The following is a 23311-nucleotide window of genomic DNA, read 5'->3' as shown; positions in this document are numbered from 1 at the left end:
GAAGCCCTGTCTTCTTTTTTTTTTAATATTTATTTATTTATTTATTTGGTAGCACTGGGTCTTAGTTGCAGCAGGCAGGCTCCTCTAGTTGCGGCTCACGGGCTCCTTATTTGTGGCACATGGGCTCCTTAGTTGTGGCAGGTGAGCTCCTTAGTGGCAGGTGGGCTCCTTAGTTGAAGCTCACTGGCTCCTTAGTTGTGGCATGCGAACTCTTAGTTGTGGCATGCGAACTCTTAGTTGTGGCATGCATGTGGGATCTAGTTCCCTGACTAGGGATCAAACCTGGGCCCCCTGCATTGGGAGCATGGAGTCTTAACCCCTGCGTCACCAGGGAAGTCCCATCTACCAGAGTTTTTAGTTGTAATGAGTGGAGAACTAGGCTATAGATGGCTTACTCTATCTTGACTGACCAATCTTTTTTTTCCCCCTAATTCATTTTTAAATGCTTCTCTGCAGTGCCATAGAAACATCATTCTTTCAGATCTCGTAGCTCAAGGTTAAAAATTAGTTTTCTTTTTATTGGTATGGAAATACAAAGTCTAAGCATTGCTGGAGCTGAATACCATTGCTTCCCTCCCACCCATCTTCTTTGCTTACTTACATGCAGTTTATTCTGTTTTTCATGCACAAGCTCTCTACTTTGACTGGAATGAGGAGCACAGGTCCTAGTAGAGCAGAGACCCCCAACAGGCAAAATGTTATACATAAATAATCCTTAAATGTTGCAGCTATTAAGGTGCTTTTGCTAAGATCTGAGAAGAGGTTTGATGACCACTGGGATTAGATAAAGCAAGGCTTTCAAAGAATGAGGATGCCAGGTGTTAACTGTGCCAGAAAAGTACTCTGAGGACCTGGACTTGGTCCTAGCCCTCTTGAAACTGTAAAATGCATCCAGTCCCTTTTTTGGCTTGGTAAGTGTTGCTACTAATCTGTAAGAATTTAACTTGCTGATTAGTGAGGTTTTGTTTGCTTGTGATTTGTTTACTAAGAGGCAGGATTCATTTTTCTTATATGTGCCCTGGGAACCTTTTACCAATCATTAATTTCTGTCCCAGCCTCCCGTAAATGTGAACTGCTCAATAACATTAAGGGATATACTGCAAACTAATCCTGTTCAATACATTTAAACAGAACCATCTTATAAGATAGTTCATTATTACCTGGATTTAGGTATATGTTCAGGTCAAATCATGTCCTCTGAACATTATAAGTGCATATAGTAAAAGGCTAATTGAACATAATTACCCTGCAAGATGAGTGTTAATTCTTTCCCTTAAGATAGGCTAGCACTATTTTCATGTGAATTGTCTAGATGGAAAATACCTGTTTTAAAGGATACAGTTGCAGAAGGGAAAAATAGCAAAATACAAGGAGACAAAGAATTAATAATCACATTAAATTAGCTAAAGAAAGCAACATTTTTGGTCAGGATATATGGCAAATAGGGGCTCTTCCACTGATTAAAACAGAATGGTGCCAAGTACTATTCTTAAAACTGTTAAATGGAGAGAAGAGAAGAGACAGAGCAAGATTAGCTTCAGTAGTGGGCATCAGTCCCCCGGGGCCAGCAGTCACTCTGCAGCTGATGCAGGGCCATTGGTCTGCCCACACCCCTCTTGTGCCACAGAACGAAGGACTTCATCCTCTCCCAACAGAGGATAGACAGAGCAGTGGGGTTGGCCAGGTACCACATGACACACATGTTTAAACAGAACGAAGGAGTACACACTGAGTCTAAACAGGGAAAGGGATTCCCATATAAGGTGGTAAGTCTAGTACAGGCTGGGAGGAGTCTATCTTTTAGTAAGAAGGTGTTCCAGACCCAAGGCCTAGCAGGGGTTGAAAGACTGTATGCACAAGACTGCCTTTCTCAGCACATTCTTTGTTATCTCCTGTAGGAAGTACACACAGTGCCTCCCCAGACTGAACTCGAATCAGATCAAACCTCTATATATAATAACCAGTTTACAGGAAATATACAGGACAGAGGAACATGTTAAATGACATGCAGTCTTCAAATCCAAAATGTGGGAAACTCTATAGGAAAAACAACTCAGTTTCTTCAACAAATAAATTGTAAGGGGCAGGGAAGGGGATAACTTATAGATTTTAAAAGAGACTTAAGAGACATACAACCAAATGCAATGTGTGCATCTTGTTTGGAGCCTGATATGAGCAAAACAACTGTAAAAAGAGACAGGGAAATCTGACTACAATCTGTTTATTAGTTTAGATTGCTGTGTAACAGCTTACTCCAAAACTTACTAGCATCTTAAAACAATACACATACTGTGTAGTTTCTGTGGTTCAGAAATCTAGGAGTGGCTTAACTGGATCATCAGCTTCAAGGACTCAGAAGGCTGCATTTATCTCAAGGCTTCATGAGAAAGATCTTCTTCCCAAATGGTGGCTGTAAGATTCAGTTCCTTCTCTGGCTATTGAACTGAGTCCCTAGTTCCTCTCTGACTGTTGACTGGGGGCCTCCCTTAGTTTCTTGCTACATAGGCTTCTGCAAATGGCTTTCACAACATGGCAAGCTGGCTTCCATGAGAGGGAAGAAGCAAGAGAATAAGAGAGTAAGATGGAAGCCACTATCTTTTTGTAACCTAATCTCAGAAGGAACATCTCAACCTATTTGCTGTATTTTGTTTATTAGAAGAGTCACTGGATCCAGTCCGTACTGAAGGATAAGTACCATATACAAGGGCATAAATACCGGGAGCCATTATAGAGGCTGCTTACTAGAGACTGTAAATTTAATAATATTAAGGAGTTATTGACTTCTTTTTAGGTATGAAATTTTGGCTGTGTTTTTAAAGGTGTGATTATTACGGTTACGTTTGAAGAGCCCTTATCTTTTAAAGTTGAATACTGAAATATTTCCAGATGAAGTGGAATAAGATGTCTAGGATTTGCTTTAAAAATAATCCAGTGGGAGACTCGCAGGGGGTAGAGAGGATGGCAGAGGGATCATAGAGGACGCAAGATTGGCTGTGTACTGATAATTGTTGCACCTAGACGATGAGTATACTATTGTCTCTATTACTTGTTTATGTTTGTAATTTTCCATAAAAAAAGTAAAAAGCAAAATGAATAAGTAAATAAACCAAAACACCCCTAGTTCCAAATCATATATTTATGCCTTAGTACATTGTTACATTCTTGGATTCTGGCAAAATTTTAAAACATTTTTTTTTATTGTGGTAAGATATATATAACATAGAATTTAGCATTTTAACCATTTTTAAGTGTATAATTCAATAGCATTAAGTATATTCACATTGTTGTACAACCATCACTACTAGTTATCTCCAGAATTTTTTCATCTTCCCAGGCTGACACTCTGTGTACCCTTTAAATAAGAGCTCCTCATTCTTTCATGCCTTCAGCCTCTGGCAACTACCATTCTACTTTCTATGAATCTGACTCCTCTAGATACCTCATGTAAATGGAATTATACCATTTTTGTTCTTTTGTGTCTGGCTTATTTCACTTAGTATGATGTCTCTAAGGTCTATCCATGTTGTAGCATGTATCAGTAGTTCCTTCCTTTTTAAGGCTGAAAAATATTCCACTGTATGTCTGTACACATTTTGTTTATCCACTCATCTGTCGATGGATACTTGTCAATTCCACCTTTTAGCTATTGTGAATAATGTTTCTATGAACATGGGTGTACAAGTTAGGTCCCTGCTTTCAGTTATTTTGTGTACATACCCAGAAATGGAATTAATGGATGAAATGGTAGTTCTATGTCTAATTTTTGAGGAACCACCAAACTTTTTCACAGTGGCTGTACCATTTTACATTTCCAGTAGAAAGTACAAGAATTTCAGTTTCTCTATATCCTTGCCACACTTGTTATTTTCTGTTTTTTGGTTGGTGTGAAGTGGTACCTCATTGTGGTTTTGATTTACATTTCCCTAATGTTTAGTGTTGTTGAGCATCTTTTCATGTACTTACTGGCTATTTGTATATTCTCTTTGGAGAAATGTCTATTCAAGTCCTTTGCCTGTTTTTTCATTCTGTAAAGGTTTTTTAAGCAGAAGAAATAAATACTTAGGTCTGCCTAGTAGCATACTCACTGTGCTATATCATTGCTATTTGTATCCCTCACCAGATTTGAAGCTTCTTGAGAATAAGGACTGTCTTCTCTCTTTACCTTGGTGCTGCCAAGAGCATAGTAAGAAGTGAATCCAAAAGTTAAAGTTCTGTAATTGTATGTTCTGAAAATATACACTCAGATTTAACCCTGCGATTTTAATCTGAAATTCTCTGTGGTATAGAGAAAGGTGAAGGAAAAAACCCAACAGCACTGGTCCTTCAAATAATCTCATTTCACTTCTGTTCAAAAACTATATTGATATTTGTCCCTTACTCCAAAATATATAAAAATAGCAGAATATTTATTAAAATGAACATGACCACATGAATATGTCTTTATTTTTCATCTTGGATAAGTTTTAAATTAAAGGCTACATTTCTGGAAAAAAAATTTTGATATAGAATATTAATAGTGGTATAACTAAGAATTTTAACAAATTAATTATAATTTTTATGAGTAGTTTACATTGAACCATGTTAAAAGTTTATCCACTTAATCATTTTGCAGTTTATGCAATATATCATCATATTATACACCTTAAACTTGCACAATGTTGTATGTCAATTATATCTCGATAAAGCTGGAAAAAATTTTCTAAAAGATGACAGTTGATTTGTTAGTCTTTGTTTAGGAAACATCATAACATCTGTACCTTCTTTTCTTATGTTTGAAAGGTTGATTTTTAAGGAAGACACATCTCTTAGATCTGAGTTCAGTCTCCATCCTGATATAAGTAGAACATGCAAAGGTGAGAAATAATTCTTTTCTCTAAGTAGTTCCTTTAATTTTCCAAGTATTATTATTCCATTAACTTCTCCTTTTATATTTAGTCTTATTCTTTAACTCTTTACACGGAGTTAGTTTCTTACAGGCATCTGTAATAGACCTTAAAATCTGTTATTTTATAAGGATAGCAATGGGGATTGTAACTTCTGGAAGATGTTTAAGACTCTTAGAGAGGGCTACTGAGTTGTGGAAGTGGCACTCGAATAGCAATTCTCCACCCCAGAATTTCCTGCTTAACCCTGAACTTTCCTATTTGCAAAAGTAAATAATACTTTATAATAATCAGTCTGATTCTTTCTGACTAAAATTAAGGTACAAATATCCTTGGTATATATATTTTTAAAAAGAGCCTTTCACTTACAAATTCTCCAAACCTCCTAAGTCCACTTCTAGATCAATTTAAGCACTTCTGGAAAAATCTATCACTAATTGTTACAGTTCAAAAAGATCAATTCTGCAGTAGCTGTTCAAATTGTAGGTTATTTCCTTTTATGATTTCTTCCTGTGAGCCATTTTTTATTGGAGGATGTCTGGAAATAGGTGTAGAATGGAAGGAAAATCTCCTAAACATCATGAAAATCTTCTTGTGTGTATACACTTGTCCCTTGGTATCAATGGAGGATTGATTCCAGGAACCCCTGTATACACCCAGATCCTCAGATTCTCAAGTCCCATAGTTGGCCCTCCCTATCTGTGGATTGCACATCCACAAATTCCACCAGCCGCAGATTGTAAGCATAGTACACGATGTGGTCTGCGGTTGGTGGAATCTGTGGACGCCATATCCATGGATATGGAGGGCCAAATATATGTCTATGAAAAAAAAAATCCTTGTTTAAGTGGACCTGCGTAGTTCAAGCCCACTGTAGTTCACAAAGTCTTCACTGTACTTCCTCTCACCTGATACCCCAGCGGCAAATTACAGCTTCTTCTTGGAGTAGTTTTTCCTACATGTAATTGGAAGGGATAGTGTGTAATATTGATCTCCAGAATGTGTTCTTATGATATATAAAATGACACTAGGAAGAAGTTAGAGATCTGTTTCAATATTCCAACCAAGTTTTTTCCCTTCCCTTCCCTTCCCTTCCCTTCGCTTCCCCAAATGGATAGACCTTAATTATTTTTGCCAATTTTTAAAAGTATAAAATATTTTTTAAATGTAAAATTATATAATGCAGAAAGTGAAAGATCCCATCCCCTTCTCTTCCTTGTAATTCCACTCCCAACAATTGGCAGTGTTTAGTATTTGTGTTTCTTTCCAGACTTTTGCATACCAATATATATATCTTTTTTCATAATTAGTATTGTACTACATGTATTATTTCTTTGTTATATTGATCTACCTCAGCCTGTTAAATTGCTGCTTTTATTCCATTGTATGAGTGTACCATTTAATGATTTGATTATGTTTGATGTTTCTCAGTATTATATCTTTGCCTACTTTTCTGATTATTTCCTTAGAGTAACTAGCTAAAGTTAGATTTGCTTTAAAGGATGAGCATATGTCAGACCTTGACATATATTGCCCCCTAAAATAGATGACTTTTTCCCTCTAGATCCAACACAGGACATATGCAATCTTTGCCAAACTGGTAAATAAAACATATCTGATTATTTTAATTTGCATTTTTGAAGAATACCAAGGCTAGGCATGTTTTAATATTGACCATTTATAGTTTTTTTGTGTGTGTGAATTGCCTTAATGTCTCTTATTCTCATTTTATTGTTAATTTATAAGAGCATTTTATATATTAAAGATAGCAAAACTTTGTTGTATGTACGTTGTAAATAGTTTTATCCAGTTTCCTAGTTATTATTTAATGTTATTCATGATATGTTTTGTAGTACAGAGATTAAAAATTTTTATATAATAAAATCTGTCAGTCTCTTCTTTCAAGGTTTCTTTTTTCAAACTTAGAAATATTTTACCTATCTCAAGACCATAAAAATATTTTCTTTATCTTTTTTCCATTTATTATATTTATTGTTTTTACTTTTATGTCTTTAATATTTTTAGAATAATTTAGCATATGGAGGGTAGGTAGGGTAGGTCTCTAACTTCATTTTTTTCAAATGATTAACTAATTGCCCCAGTATTATTTATTGAATGTCATCTTGTTGCCACTGTTTAAAATACCATTATTGTTATATATTAAATTCCCAAATATATTATAGGTCTGTTTCCCACTTTTTGTTTTGTTTCACTGATATATTTGATTATTTCTACTTCTGTGCCATCACTACATTATTTTATCAGCCTTAGATTTTAATACATTTCCATATCTTGGAGGGAACATATTCTCCTACACAGAGTAGTTGGCTTGCAGCATACATCCTAAGCTTCTTTGGTACAAACAGCAAGCTCTTTGGTACAAATAGTATGAGACTTCAGCCACTGTGAGCTTCCAGCTTACCCTCCTTCATATTTTGTCTGTGGGATTTACTCTGAGCTAGGTGGTTTTCTGGGATTCTGATGGAAGAATTCCATACACTGGTTACTTCTGAGGGAGCCCCTCCTTTTCCTATGATGAGTGACAAGCTGCTAACCAGGGTTTGGTTTCCCTCTAATCCATTCCCATCTTCTATATTTTTTATTTTATATATATTTTTTATTTTATATTTCCTTTTTCCCATTGCTGCTTCAGATTTTTTTTTTAAACTAATTTCTTTGGATTCTTTTTGGGAACTCGGAAGGGAAGAAAAGTTAAATATGGGCTAAATTTGCCGTCTTGAAAATTCTGACTCTTCTTGAATAATATATTAGCATTATGAGTTTTAAAAAATGACTTAAAATGAAAAAAGAAAGTGTTCTTTCTAGCAGGGTTTAAGTCTGTACAATTTTCTTTATATATCCTTTGCATTCATTCATCCTGGGACAAAGAAATATCAAGTATTATTTCATTCAGCATTGTGTATACGTTTCTTCTTAAATTTAAAAACCTTGACACATAAAAGTGGCAGTTAGGAAATTATGATTTACAAAATGATTTTTTAAATTTATTTATTTATTATTTATTTTTGGCTGCCTTGGGTCTCTGTTTCTGTGCGCAGACTTTCTCTAGTTGCGGCTAGCAAGGGCTACTCTTGTGGTGCGCAAGCTTCTCTTTGTCATGGCTTCTCTTGTTGCAGAGCATGGTCTCTAGGCGTGCGGGCTTCAGTAGTTGTGGCATGCGGGCTCTGGAGCACAGGCTCAGTAGTTGTGGTGCACGGGCTTAGTTGCTCTGCGGCATGTGGGATCCTCCCAGACCAGGGCTCAAACCTGTGTCCCCTGCATTTGCAGGCGGATTCTTAACCACTGCACCACCAGGGAAGTCCCGTACAAGATGATTTTTAATGACATTTTGCAGTGTCTATAAAATCCTTGGGTTGTTGTTAAAGCAGAGCAATAAAACTATTGCAAATGATTTATGATTATATTTCATTCTAGGCACTCCAGAGATTCAACTTGGATTCAAACTCAGAGAGGATCCACAAGAGCAACTGAATAAAAATCAGATGATGCCTATTAGTGAGGATGCAGTCTTACAGGTATGTAGTATATTGATTAAATACATACTTATTAAAAATTGGTAATGCTGTTTGAAATAGGGGCAAATTACTAATGATTAATTCTATTTGTCTATTATTTTACTTCTTTCTTTTCTTACTCAGTTTTTTCCCTTTTCTTCGCCAGTCATTCTGTTTCTTCACTGCAACTTCAGTAAAAGCCAAATGTTTTAGGCCCTCTTTCCTTTATTTATTTCTCTTTCTGGTAGAGATGTGGAATTGAGAAGGTTAAAATAGGCTAAAATAGGATATAATAATTACAGTTTCATCTCCATTGTGTGTCAGAGGTCACCTTAAATTTGTGAAGAAGATACTAGTCTGTGTAGTATAACTTGAGATATGGGCCACTGAAAGACCCTTCTATTGTCGTGTGTGTGGGTGTGGGTGTGGGTGTGGGTGTGTGAGTGCATGTGTGTGGGCACACACTTAGATACACAAATTTTCACTTGTTTCTTTTTAATGCAGTCACCATGGGGAAAGGTAAGGGATGATTCATTTAGCACCTTGGCATAAATAAGTTAGCTAACCAGAGATAACTACAGAGTCTTAAGGAATAGAACGGAGAATACATGTATTTTAATAGCAGAAACTGACAGCAGTTCCAAAGAGTGACCATGCGGGTTTATTTAATATTGTACCTAGGAAGGTGTATCAATTGAATTGTATCTAGTCAGAAGAGTAAAATTCAACACCAAATATTTTTTTAAAGCTGAGATGTCCATATTTAGTTTCTACTAATTTGTTGAAATATCATTTTTGTAACTTCTCATTTAAGAAAAATAATTTTTTTCCCTTTAGCTTCAGTAACTGTGAAATAGGAAATAAAAATTAACTGTTTTCAATTTATCTGAGAAACATTTACCATGTGAAAATTGTATCAGGCTCTAGATTGTACCTCAGAACGGTGATTTTGAGAGCTTGATTACCAAACTTATTTGGATAGTGTTGACTTAAAAAATTGCACAAGGTGAGAGTTACGAGGTAAGTTTTATTTGGGGCAAAATGAGCACTGCAGCCCGGGAGACAGCGTTTCAGATAACTCTGAGAAACTGCTTTGAGGAGGCGAGGGGAGGAGCCAGGATAAATTAGGAGTTTTGCAACAAAGGGCAGGTAGTCGGGGGACGTTAAAAGATTATTGTTAATGAAAGAAAACCAGATATCTCAAGTTAAGGAATTTAGATCTTTTCTGTGTATGGGAAGATGCCAGAGTCTGGGCTCGTTGAAATCATTCCTTTGATGTGAACCTCAGCTCTCTGGGGCCGGTATCCTGTATTTTCACATCCTGAGTTTCCTCAGGGCTCACCGCAGGGAGTGGCTGCAGTCTGATGGCTGCTAGATGGCAGGTATTCTTTTCAGCCCTGAGTTTCCTCAGGGCTCACTGGCTCACGTTGGATGGTTGCAATCATTGATGACTGTGACATCCTTTGTTTATCGATACGGCAGGAAATATTCCATTTATAAATATTCCATTCCATTTATAAATATTCCATTTATTAGTAGCTTTTTAAAAATATAGACTCTCAGACCCGTATTTGAGTAGAACCTAGGACTGTCCATTTTTCAAAAGCCTCCCAAGTAATTGCTGATGATCAGCTGTTGGAACAATTGTCATAGAGGACTTGAAGAGTTAATGAATGTATCTTTCAAAGATTTTTCATGAGATTGTAACTCAGCCATCTGCTGGTTATGGGCTTGTTGTAAAATTAAGATAAGAAGGATAAATGAAGCACTTGGTATTGGTCCCTCTCTTTGCCTTCGTGGGAATTCATTGGTAGTAAAATAGATACCTCCTTTAACTTTCCACTGCCCACCTCCCCACACCGTTTTTGTGTACAGTAAGAGTTAGACCATGTTACCAAAGTGTTAAACATCTGTAGCAAATTTTAATTGATATCAGTTTTTAAATTAACAGATGCTGCTTTCACAGTTTTTAATTTTATTCTTTGAAAATAAACCTTTAGAAATTTAACTATATGAGTAAAATTGATTTTGTCAAATAAATAGAGAGACCAGAAAAGGTGCTTTCCCAGAGTTATTTAAAGAAAAAAATATATATTGTTTCACAACTTCAACCTAATTTTAAGTAAATTCTAAATAATTCAGTTACTAAACAGATTTCTAAATAAATTTTTCTTAAAACTCAGATATAATATTGATATTCAACTTCAAAACAAACTATTTTAGAAATGATGAGATTGAGATTGACACATATACACTACTATGTATAAAATAAACAACTAATGAGAATCTACTGTTTAGCACAGGGAGCGCTACTCAATGATCTGTGGTGACCTAAATGGGACGGAAATCTAAAAAAGAGTGGATATATGTATATGTATAACTGATTCAGTTTACTGCACAGCAAAAACTAACACAACATTGTAAAGCAACTGTACTGCAATAAAAATTTTTTTAAAAATGATGGAACATTTCAAGTAAGGGCAAACTATGAAGAAATAGAGGATCTTTGGTTTGACATGCACTATGCTAATTTTTTTTTGCAGTTTGTGGGCCTCTCACTGCTGTGGCCTCTCCCGTTGCGGAGCACAGGCTCCGGACACACAGACTCAGTGGCTATGGCTCACGGGCCCAGCCGCTCTGCGGCATGTGGGATCTTCCCAGACCGGGGCACGAACCCGTGTCCCCTGCATCGGCACGCAGACTCCCAACCACTGCGCCACCAGGGAAGCCCCACTATGCTAATTTTTAAAAACATAGGGAATAGTCTTTTAAAATATTTCATACTCGTCATTTTTATTGGGTCTTGCCGTACCTTTTCTTGTTCTTTATAGGTGCTATGGCAAGCAGTTTTTAAACTTTACATAGAAATTTTAAAAATTTTGTTTGGAGAGTTTAGTAGTATTTATGGAGAGATAATTGGAGACATTACTATCAAAATTAGGAGGTATGATAGTTAATTTTATATGTCAACTTGTCTGGGCCATCAGGTGCCCAGATAGTTGGTCAAACATTATTCTGGGAATTTCTTTGAGGATGTTTTTGAATGACGTTAACGTTTAAATCACTGGATTTGGGTAAATCAGATTGCCCTTCATAACGTGGGTGGGCCTCATCCAACCAGTTGAAGGCCTATATAGAACAAAAAGACCAGCTTCCCTAAGCAAGAGAGAATTATCCAGCAGACGGCCTTTGGACTTCATCTATACCGTCAGCTTTCTTGGATCTTGAGCCTGGCCCACAGTGTAGATCTGGACTTGCCAGTTTCCATAGTTACATGATCCAGCTCCTTACAATAAATCTCTTTCTATGTATAAACATATCCTGTTAGTTCTGTTTCTCTGGAGAACCCTGACTAATATAGCAGGCATCATTGATCTTACTATAATCGTTTTTGAATACTGGAAAATACTTGTTTGATGGGGAACAATGATTAATTCAATCTTGTGATTATTACCATCAGGCTGCTTCTTCCATCTTCTACTCACTGAAATGCTGTCTAAGAGGTATGAATCCAGGTTGAATTCACTTTTCCTCTCCGTTAAGCAGCTTCCACCTTCCACCCTTATCCATATGTGGTGGTGAAATCAGTTAAAATGAACATTTAAGAGAACCTTGAAAGGGAAACAAACAAGCACAGGCTTGTTCGACAACTGTGTAATGGAAGAAGGATCATGGTTGGCAAGACCAGAGCTCATGGAGAGATTATGTATATATATACTGCAGGGTCTTTTTTCTTTTTTAATTTACTTTATTGAAGTACAGTTGATTTACAATGTTGTTAATTTCTGCTGTACAGCAAAGTGATTCAGTTATATATATATATACACATATGCACACACATATTCTTTTTCATATTCTTTTCCATTATGGTTTATCACAGGATATTGAATATAGTTCCCTGTGCTATATAGTAGGACCTTGTTGTTTATCCATTCTATATGTAGTAATTTGAATCCTGCAGGGTCTTTTTAAGCCCCAGTAGGCAGGTAATATTCTCTCTTGCTAGCTACCTCTCTGATTCATGAATAGCTGGACCACTCAAATTCAAGGTGAGTTTTCAAAACTTAGGGAACCCCTTGACTCTATTATGCTGATCATTAATGTCTTTGATATCCTTTTCCTGACTAACCCATCCTGACCTGCTTTAATTCTTAGGGTCCTAGAATTGCTGTCTCTGCCCAGAGTTGCAATTACTTAGGAATATTTTGGGAAGGAATGGATGAAAACAGGTCTTTGGCACCTGACTCAGCCAGAGTAAAGATATTTCTCATTCAGTGGTTGAATAACTTTGTGTTTAAGTTGTATTTAGATACTACTCAGTGGAGTTTAAAATGATCATTTTAGCATTACTAACACTGAAGCAATGTAGAGATGGTACCATATGTCCAGATCAAACTCTCTAAAAGACAATTATGTGGATATTTGGAAATTATAAAAAATATTTGTATAGATAACCAAATTTGGCTACCTCAGTCTGAGAGAAAGGTATTTTAAGCAAACATTATCAATAATTCATCAAGATCACTAAAACGCTGAATATCAGGAATGTGTATTCTGTTCTGCGGAATGTGAGGATAGTTTGTGTGAGACATCTCATGCCTCATGGAGAGCCAAGGTTGGTCAGGCTGATCAGGTTGGCCAGGCTTCCATTTCTCTCCCAGTAATCCATGATTCAGTTGGAGAAAATGATCTCAGATAGTAGAGTATTGTTTTTTGGTTAAGGATATATAAACAGATTTGCTCCTTTCCCAGATCCTCTAAATTGATACAATTAATTTAAACCTTCTTTCACCTCTCACACCACACCCCCAACAGATTTTTTTTTTTAATGTCTGCACTTTATTGCCCTCGTAGGGGCAGGAGAAAAATGTCTCATGTATCAAAAGCATAGATAGCAATTTGTACCCCTTAAGAAAGAATTGATTGAAGTGTATCCTTACATTTTGTTAATCAACAAATGAACAGCTCCAACCCCCATTATATTCCAAGGCATTACCTCCTGAGGGGTATTTCTGCCTATGGAAGAGGAAAAAAAAGTCAGCTGTCAGGAGCAAACTTTCTTCTTACTTGCTCTCTTATCTTTTGTATTTTCCTTATGTGGGTAGGGTCAAATGAAAAATTAGCCCTCAGTTGGAAAATTCACTGGTCCTTTAGTAAGATGAATGAAATGAGTGTTACAGATACTTGAATGAATTGCTTTGTGAAGACTCAGAAATACCAAGTAAGTACATAAGTGTACCCTGTTTAATTAATCCTTGGGAATATCTAGGTTTACTTTCTTTTTTATAAATTTACTTATTTATTTGTCTTATTTGTGGCTGTGTTGGCTCTTCGTTGCTGTGCGCAGGTTTTCTCTAGTTGTGGCGAGCGGGGGCTACTCTTTGTTGCGGTGCGCGGGCTTCTCACTGCAGTGGCCTCTCTTGTTGCAGAGCACGGGCTCTAGGCACGCGGGCTTCAGTAGTTGGGGCGCATGGGTTTAGTTGCTCTGCGGCATGTGGGGTCTTCCCGGATCAGGGCTCGAACCCTAGTCCCCTGCATTGGCAGGCAGACTCTTAACCACTGCACCACCAGGGAAGTCCCTAGGTTTACTTCTTGAAATTCCTTCTTCACTCTGGACCTCTGAGCTTTTTGCAAAGTCTGCTTAGGAAGTATGTATACGTGGAACCAATGTGATAACCTTGAGCACTATAAGGATGCACTATCAATAAATAACAATGAACATTATTAATTGGAGACGATTTAAGTTCTCAAATTACTTTGTGTTTTCTTGTTATTATGGCTGTTTCAGTGATCAAAACTGCTTGGAAGTTCAGGCTAAATGGCTTTACATATTTTCAGAAAGCTTTATTATTGATCATAGAAACAAACATAGAGGGTACCCCAAAGAGAGATCTTTTTGTAAAGATCTTCTTTGATACTAATAAGATATTTAAGATAAGAATTCCTTTTAAAGCGATGAAAGCCAGTGTGCTGTGAAATCTTAAAATGGAAACATTTTATCAGAACATTTTAATCTTTTTTGAAAGGGACACAACAACTTAAGATTTTCTGGCATGACTTGAGAATTAGGCAGAATCCATTAAGCATTTAACACTGTAACACAAAGGTTGTATGATTTTTGGCCCTCAGGAGAAATATTAGAACTCAGAACCTGACAGGAGTGGCTCATCAGGACTATTATGGATTAATGAACTAAGAAAAGGGAAATGCTAGGAATAAAAAGAAGGAACACTCCCTTTCTCTTTACCTAAGTTCCACAAATCCTTTTACAGAAAGAAATTAAAACAAAATACTAAACATAAGAGCCAAAACTATAAAACTCTTAGAAGAAAACATAGGGGGAGAGTATCATGACATTCAATTTGGCAATGATTTCTTGGCTATGAAACCATAAGCAACAAAATAAAAAATAGATAAGCTAGATTTCGTGGGAATTAAAAACCTATGTGCATCAAAGGACACTATCAACAGAGTGAAAAGATAACTCAAAGAAAGGGAGAAAATATTAATTGTAAATCATATATCTGATAAAGGATTGATACACAGAGTATATGGAGACTCTTATAACTCAACAACAACAAACAACTAATTAAAAAATGGGCGAAGGACATAAATTGACATTTAGTAAAGAAGATGTAGGGAATTCCCTGGTGGTCCAGTGGTTAGGACTTGGCGCTTTCACTGCTGGGACCCAGGTTCGATCCTTGGTTGGGGAACTAAAATCCCACAAGCCACTGCAGCGTGGCCAAAAAAAAAAAGAGACATACAAATGGCTAATAAGCATATGAAAAGATACTCAGCATCTTTAACCATTATGGAAATGCACATCAGAACCATGATGAAATACCATCTCACACTCATCAGGATGGCTATTACCAAAACAAAATAACAAGTATTGATGAGAATATGGAAAAATTGGAATTCTTGCTCATTGCTGGTGGGAAATGTAGAATGAAATGGTACAGCTGCTATGGAAAATGGTATGGTGATTCCTCAAAAAATTAAACATATAATTACCATATGATCCAGAAATTCCACTTCTGGTTATATACCCAAAATAAGTGAAAGCAGGGACTCGAAAATATATTTGTATACCCACACTCATAGACGCATTACTCACAATAACCAAAAGGTGGAAGCAACCCAGGTGTCCATTAATAGATGAGTAGATAAATGAAATGTGGTACATACATACAATGGAATATTATTTAGCCTGAGAAAGGAAAGAAATGCTGATACATGCTACAACAAGGATGAACCTTGAAGACATCATTACTAAGTGAAATAAGCCAGTCACGAAAGGACAAATATTGTATGGTTCCTTTTATATGAGGCACTTAGAGTAGTCAAAACAGAGACAGAAAGAATCATGGATGCCAGGGGTTGGGAGAGGAGTAAATGGGGAGTTAGTGTTTAAATAGGTATGGACTTTCAGTTAGGGAAAATGAAAAAGTTCTGGAAATGGATGTTGGTGTTGATTGTACATCAATGGGAATGTTCATAATGCCACAGAACTTTAAATGGTCAAAACGGTGAATTTTATGTTTTACATATTTTACCACAATAAAAAAAGATTCTAAGAAAGAATAACATATCTTAAATGTTAAATTTTTAGCTTGTTGTATTAGCTTAGTATTCCTCAGTTGGAAAAAACTACTGTTCTTTCTTTCTAGCAACCTCAAGATGAAATGGAACAAAATGAAGCTCCGTTACAGTAAGTATAATGTTTTTGGGCATTATTATATTATAGATATTTTTTGTCATTTTATACATATAAAATAAGTGTTCTTTTTCTTAAGAGTTTTAGAGTTATTGTATATTTTTGAATAATTGTCCCTTTAGCAACATAAATATATGTTATTTTACAAACATTGTAGATAAGTTTCATTGCATGAGAAAGACTGAATCGGTTGATTCTCTAATATTACTTAAAAAACAAATTTATAGCATAGCATGAGGGAAGAATTTGTAGAGCTTATTGAAATTAGACTTTCATAGAACTATTATACTTAAAGAGACCTTATCCTTTCAATTTTTTTATAAACAATGGTTCTCAAAGTAAAGCCTGTGGACCCCCTGGGAGTCCCTGAGGCTCTTCCCAGAGGATCTGTGAGGTCAAAACTATTTTGATAATAATGCTAACACATTATTTGCCTATTTTATGGTATTGACATTTGCACTTACAGTGCTAAAGCAAATGGTGGATAAAAAGCTGGAGCCTTAGTAGGCATCAGGGCAGTGACACCAAATAGGACTGGTAGTCACCGTATTTTTCACAGCCATGTACTAGCGGTTTAAAAAAAAAAAAAGGCCAGTTTTACTTAGTGCATTTGATGAAGCAGAAAAGTTATTAGTTTTATTAAATTTCTACCCTTGAATATATATCTTTTTACGCTTCTGTGTAAAGTGTGATAGTTGTCTTAAGAAGAGCACTTGTGCACTTGTTTGAGTTATAAGATTAGTAAAAAAAAAATAGTTTCACCTTTTTTTTTTAACTTGGAAGAATAACTAACAAACTGTTTATTCACAGTGGAGTATATGGCAGACATTTTCTTGAACTTTCTGGTAAGATCAGTGGAAATATTTACAAAGGTGACCTTTTTGAGATTTTTATGATGAAATAGATCAATATAGGGAAGAGCTGCATAACTCAGCAAATCAGTATTTTCTGAAATACCAATGCATAATGTCACAGCATCACCCACAGACAAGTAAAAGATCCGTTCAAAGTGCAGCGTAGACCAATATAAAAGTTCATTGATTTTGTTTCAATTTTCACATTTCCAGTAACCTTTAAGGAAATTATTGCTTTTAGAGTTTTGGCATGTTATCTAAAAAGAATATGCACTATTATCCTAAAAGGCTGCTAAGGTACTCCTTCCTTTTCCAACTGCATATCTGTATAAGGCCAGATTTTTGTAATATACTTCAAATAAAAAAATATATCACAGGGCTTCCCTGGTGGCACAGTGGTTGAGAGTCCGCCTGCCGATGCAGGGGACACGGGTTCGTGCCCCGGTCCGGGAGGATCCCATGTGCTGTGGAGCAGCTGGGCCCATGAGCCATGGCCGCTGAGCCTGCACGTCCAGAGCCTGTGTCCGCAACGGAAGAGGCCACAACAGTGAGAAGCCAGCATACCACAAAAAAAAAAAAAATATATATATATATATATATATATATATATATATATATATATATCGCAAAAGATTGAATGTGTTGTAGCAGTTCAGGTGGCAGCTGTCTTGCATTAAGCCATACATTAAAGAGATTTTTTTAAATGTGAAACAGTGCCACTTTCTCACTAAATTTTTTTTCATTTTGGAAAATGCAAAAATGTTTCATAACAATATAATAATATATTGGATTATTACTGTTACTTAAAAATTAATGATTATTTAACATTTTTCTCCATTTTAATTTCTAATATGTAAATATAAATAAATAGAAGCCACATGAACAAAAGCTCTTTGAGTTCCTCACTAAGTTTTAAGAGTGTAAAGGAGTCCAAAGACCAAAAGTTTGAGAATCACTATTTTAAAATAATCCTTTTACTGAATATATCAGCAATATAAGTTCATCTACAGAAATGGAAAAAGAGAAAAGACTAAGAAAGACTAATGCAGCATCCATGGTCTCACAGCCTGGAGAGAACCATTGTTAACATTTTGGTACATTTTATTTTAGGCTTTCTATATATTTTTGTTTTGTTCATATTTTCTACAAAATTGGGATTATTCTGCAGATACTTTTGTTTCCTGTTTTTTTTCTTTCTTTCTTTCTTTTTTTTTTCTGCCACACCACGCAGCTTGTGGGATCTTGGTTCCCTGACTAGGGATCGAAACCAAGCCCCCTGCAGTGGAAGCCCAGCCTCCTAACCACTGGACCACCAGGGAATTACCCCTGTTTTCAAATTTTAAGTAGTGTTTATCATAATTATTATTTCACATCATTAATATTTTGTAAAAACATGAATTTTAATGGCCTTATAATATTTCATTGTATAACTTACTATACTGTAATTCATTTAATCATTTCGCTAATATTGGACATGTATGTTGTTTGCAGTCTTGCCTAATATAAATAATTATTTTTTAATACCTTAGATGAAAGTTTGCTCTATTTTCAAAACTTCTGTGTTAAATTCTCTTTTATAATTAAGGAAAAAATTCTGCTGTTGATTCAAACTACGATTTTGTTTTATTTTAAATCAGCTTGTACTCAAAGAATCATGTTTTAGGGGAAAAAATGGCATTCTTTTCTATTTGCCTCATAGAAATTATTCTATATGAGCAGATTCATTTTCAAGATAGCTTATACTGATCACTTCTATTTTTTTAGGCAGGAGAGAATGTTCAATTTATTATTCTTGCTTAGGATTCAAGTAGCTATGCCTGGTTCATAAAAACTGTTCTTAAAACAACTGGAACAAGAGGCTTTTTTTTTTTTAAAGGAAGATATCTTGATTGCATTTGTATAGTAAATTAGATTGAGAAAAAAATAGTTAACTGATTGCTTTTCTTCAATCAACTTTTTTTAAACATCTTTATTGGAGTATAATTGCTTTACAGTGTTGTGTTATTTTCTGCTGTATAACAAAGTGAATCAGCTATACATATACATATATCCCCATATCCCCTCGCTATTGCGTCTCTCTCCCACCCTCCTTATCCCACCCCTCTAGGTGGTTGCAAAGCACCGAGCTGATCTCCCTGTGCCATGCACCTGCTTCCCACTAGCTATCTATTTTACATTTGGTAGTGTATATATGCCAACGCTACTTTCTTACTTCGTCCCAGCTTACAGTCAACTTTTAATTATCCCAGGGTAGATGATCAAAATTGTAGATTAGGCTTGACCTTTATTTTGCTCACAACCTCTTCCCTTCAGTAGTTCCTACCTTTTTTTCCCTTGCTGTGAAATACAAGAAAGGTAAATAATGTCTGAGAATTTTCTCATGAGTGACTTTCACTTACATCTCAAGCTATAATGACAAACTTCCAGTGTATTTGAGGATTTAAGTAGTCAAGCTTCATAAATTAGGACCAATTTTTCTCTCTCACTCCACCTTTCTATTTGGTAGACAGTCATCTCCAAAGTTACTTTCAGACCTAAATGTAGTTTAGCTTGTCTACACTCCTAAAGTTCATTCCTTAATTTTTTTGGCTCTCTCCATTTTTGCAGCCATTTGAAATTTAAATGTTAACAAATTGCTAGTAATTGGAGTAAAAAAAGTTGATCCTATTTGAAATTCCTTTAAATTAAAAAGAAGTTTAAATTGTATCTGAATGAGAAATAGTGGGGTTTTTTCCATTTGAAACTTTATATGTATTTATTAATTAATTGATTGATTTTTTTTTTTTTTAGGATTAGAAAAAGTTGTCCAGCGTTCACTGTGTCATTTCCCCAGGCTGAACTTTCACTGAACCACCAGAGTATTCAAGGTACACTTTGATGAGTAGAGTCATATAAAGTGAATTTGTCTTTGCCTAAAAATAGAAGGCTTAATTAGATATGGATTTATTTACAACTAGGCTGGTCTACTATACATTGCTTCCATACATTTTTACATATGAAATCAGTGTTGCTGTTGACCGTGGAATCGTGCTGCTTAAAGTTGCCCATATGCAAAGAGCTCAGGTGCAGTCAGTACCTACTCCTCCACATCTACTTTTTTGACTTGTAATTTGGGGGCTCAAATTTGAAAACAATGTTTGTTTTCTCTATTCATAGCATTCTTAATATGTATGTCATGTCTTTCTTGACTGGCAGTTAGGCAGGCCATTTACTTGATTTCAGCTGTATTAGAGGGTAGCTGTCTTTCACTCTGAAGTGCCACCTATGTATGTTGTATGACAGTGTAGTAAATATTCTTAGTGGTCATTGAAACTTTGTATTATAAGAAAAGGCACAAGGACGTGATACTTGAAGTTGAAAAGCTAAGTTTTAAAATCTCTGTCTTCTAATCTGTTGCTACTACAACAATAGCAGTACCACTTAACGCCATCACCAACTCTTGCATGCACTCCTAGTGCCTGGATTTTGGTCTGTAATACTATTTATTCATTATTTTAACAAATATTTATTGAGCCTGCTAAGTGCCAGGTGTATGGGTGCTATGGGTGTACAAATGCCAAGCAAACCAGGGATCCTAAAAGGATAGCTGATCTGTCTTGGAGCTTGAAGATATTAGGATGGATCTGAAAATCTTACCATTGTTGGAAAACAAAAATGCTTTCAAGGATGTCAGGGGGCAGTGCTAAAAGGGTAAAGAGCTAGGTCAATTGTGCTCCCACTGGCCAACCTGTGACAAATTAGCTGGGGAAAAAAACTAACATGATTTTGGTTCATGGAAATAAGTTTGTGAAAAAAAAAATCATGAGTTCATAATGATACTCAAAAAATGTTAGTAGTGTTCAAAAGGTAGTCTCAATACAGGAAAAAAAAGCAACTATCGTAGAATGTTTAAAAATTTTTAATAACTTTAAGAAATAGAGACTTGTTGATACATGTACCTTTAGGACATCTCCTGATTCCTTTTGGCCGCTACATGAATGTTCCTTTTTATGCCTAACTCAACAGCATGAATTCATTTAAATTCTGTTACCTATAATGGAGATGATAATGACACAGAGAAAGTAGATATGATTTTTCCATGTAGTTGCGAATACTTAGGATAACTCAGCCAAAGTAGAGAGGTTGGTTTTTAACTAAACTAATTCCAAACAATTATAATATTACCTGGCTTCATGTGAAATATTTTTTTAAGGAATGGAAGAATTTCATAATTTTATTGCCAACATACTTTTATATCAATAAATTGGTATAATATTTATTAAATATTTGATATATCACATGAATGAGGGAGTCATTTCAAGTTATATGATTAAGAAATGCTGAGTGAGACAATATGTTTTAATGCTTTAATAAAACTGGAATGAAAACATATAATGTTATCTTCTAGGACCTGAGGCTGAAGATCCTAAAGTGTTAACACACCCAGAAAAGGTTGGTCTGTATAATAGAAATTAGCTATTCAAATCTTGGGTTTAGATTTTTTTAAAAACATTATGTTGCTTAAAGTATCAAGTTCATTTAAGTTTTCCCCTAGGCAGGAATATGACTAAACCATTTCAATAGATAGAATTGTGTAACAACCCATTTCAGTGTTTTTGTTTTTTTTTAAGGGGAATAATTTTCCAGTACTTTTCTCGTAAACTCTTGTATATCTGTCTTTTGAATAAAGCAGGCTTTCACTGTTCACAGGTTTTTTTGCGAGTTGCAAAAAATTTTTCCCTGCATTCCCGCATTCAGTCTGGGCTGCCACAGTCAGACAGAAAGCGCGAGGACACTTTTCTTATATCTGTAGTGGAGACCCATTTCAGTATTTATTCTTCCTTATCTCTAATGAAATAGAATTTTCTTGATCTGTGTTTCTTATCTAGCATTATAAGTCTTTTATTCTTTATCTAGAGGAGAAGCATATAATTTAATATCAAAGTAGTTGCTGAGATGTAATAGCAAAAATGCCTTCTGTTGCTTTGTCTATTACCCTTGTTCCTTTAATATTTCCTGCTGGATACTGCTTTCCCATCTTCCAGTTACTAATCAGTAACCATGTACCTGAGGGCTTGTTTTGGCTTTGCTTTCTGCTTGGTGCTATGGGAAATCAGAGGACTATAAGATTGGCTCTGCCCATAACAGACTCCAACAATCAAGGACCTCCCTAGGCCAACCCTGTCATACACCTGTAGCTTACTTCATCTCAGGTATACCTTACACATTCCCACCTCCATGCCTTTGTTTAAGTCAGGAGTCAGAAAGCAAGGGAAAGAGCATAAAATTTGGAACCACATAGGTTGTGTTCCAAGGGCAAGTGTGTCATTTACATGTGTAATATACAGAAAGTGATACTCATTTCATAGGATTATAGTGAGGACTGAGAGCAGTGATGGCTCACGGTGTTTGGTACCTAGTTGGTGCTTAAGAAATACGTGTTTTTCCTACTTTTACACCTTCACAAATCATTAATTTCTGGTTTAAGTTCCTTCTCCTCTTTGGATCTGTCTCAGATGACTGTGGTGATCTTGACCAAAGTAATTGCTCCCTCTTTAACATTGCTTATTCACTGTATCAGTATTTCCCTATCACTTGCCTCCTGTGACATTAATAGATCTTTGAGAATAAAGGATTTTTTTGAACAAAGAAGTTTAGAGAACACTGTATCCTAAAGTCTCCTCAGAGATTTACAGTGCACGTTTTGAAAAGTCTTGTAGTAAATAAATCTGTTTAACTTTGTTTAACCGAGCATTTTTCAGGCAATCTTGAAAACCCTTCACTGCCTCCATTTCTTTCCCCCCAGAAAACTTATTCTTGTTACACTAGGGCTATGGTTTATGCCATTCATTTGAGTTCATGCAGTGTTTTTGACATTATTTATAGTTTGTTTATTTATTTATTTTTTTATTTATTTATTTTTTTTGCGGTACGCGGGCCTCTCACTGTTGTGGCCTCTCCTGTTGCGGAGCACAGGCTCCAGACACACAGGCTCAGCGGCATGTGGGATCTTCCCAGACCGGGGCACGAACCTGCGTCTGCTGCATCAGCAGGCGGACTCTCAACCACTGCGCCAGCAGCGAAGCACGATTTATAGTTTATTTAATGTCTTATGTATTAATGCCTTCAATCTTAATTTAGGAATTAATTTCCTTTAGGGCAGAGTTCTATATATATATATATATATATATATATATATATATATATACACATATATATACTTTATTAGATCTAAGGCCTTGAATTTAGTAGATATAAGGACTTCAGATAAGAGGGAAATCTTGAACATGACTTCAAGAATGGATAGGATCCAGTTCTTCAATTCCTTCTAAATTTCTTTTATCTTTCTGAGCAAATTAT

General features: G+C 35.7%; 1 protein-coding gene across 11 annotated transcripts in view; it reads left to right on the top strand.

The window, feature by feature from the left end:
• Positions 1–23311, top strand: part of ANKRD31 (ankyrin repeat domain 31) — a 130576-nt gene that overhangs the window by 4439 nt on the left and 102826 nt on the right. For 10 of the 11 annotated variants that reach the window (XM_067731016.1, XM_067731017.1, XM_067731019.1 and 7 more), the window contains 5 exons: positions 4780–4853; positions 8319–8419; positions 16072–16112; positions 19763–19839; positions 21360–21403. In XM_067731016.1, coding sequence (XP_067587117.1) covers positions 4780–4853; positions 8319–8419; positions 16072–16112; positions 19763–19839; positions 21360–21403 — 337 coding nt within the window. The remainder of the gene's footprint in view (positions 1–4779; positions 4854–8318; positions 8420–16071; positions 16113–19762; positions 19840–21359; positions 21404–23311) is intronic. The other variant, XM_067731021.1, reaches the window with a different exon arrangement.

This window comes from Pseudorca crassidens, chromosome 3 (assembly GCF_039906515.1).
Source record: "Pseudorca crassidens isolate mPseCra1 chromosome 3, mPseCra1.hap1, whole genome shotgun sequence".
Classification (NCBI taxonomy): domain Eukaryota; kingdom Metazoa; phylum Chordata; class Mammalia; order Artiodactyla; family Delphinidae; genus Pseudorca; species Pseudorca crassidens.
Note: the sequence above shows the minus strand (reverse complement) of the source record. Positions and strands in the feature narration are given on the sequence as shown.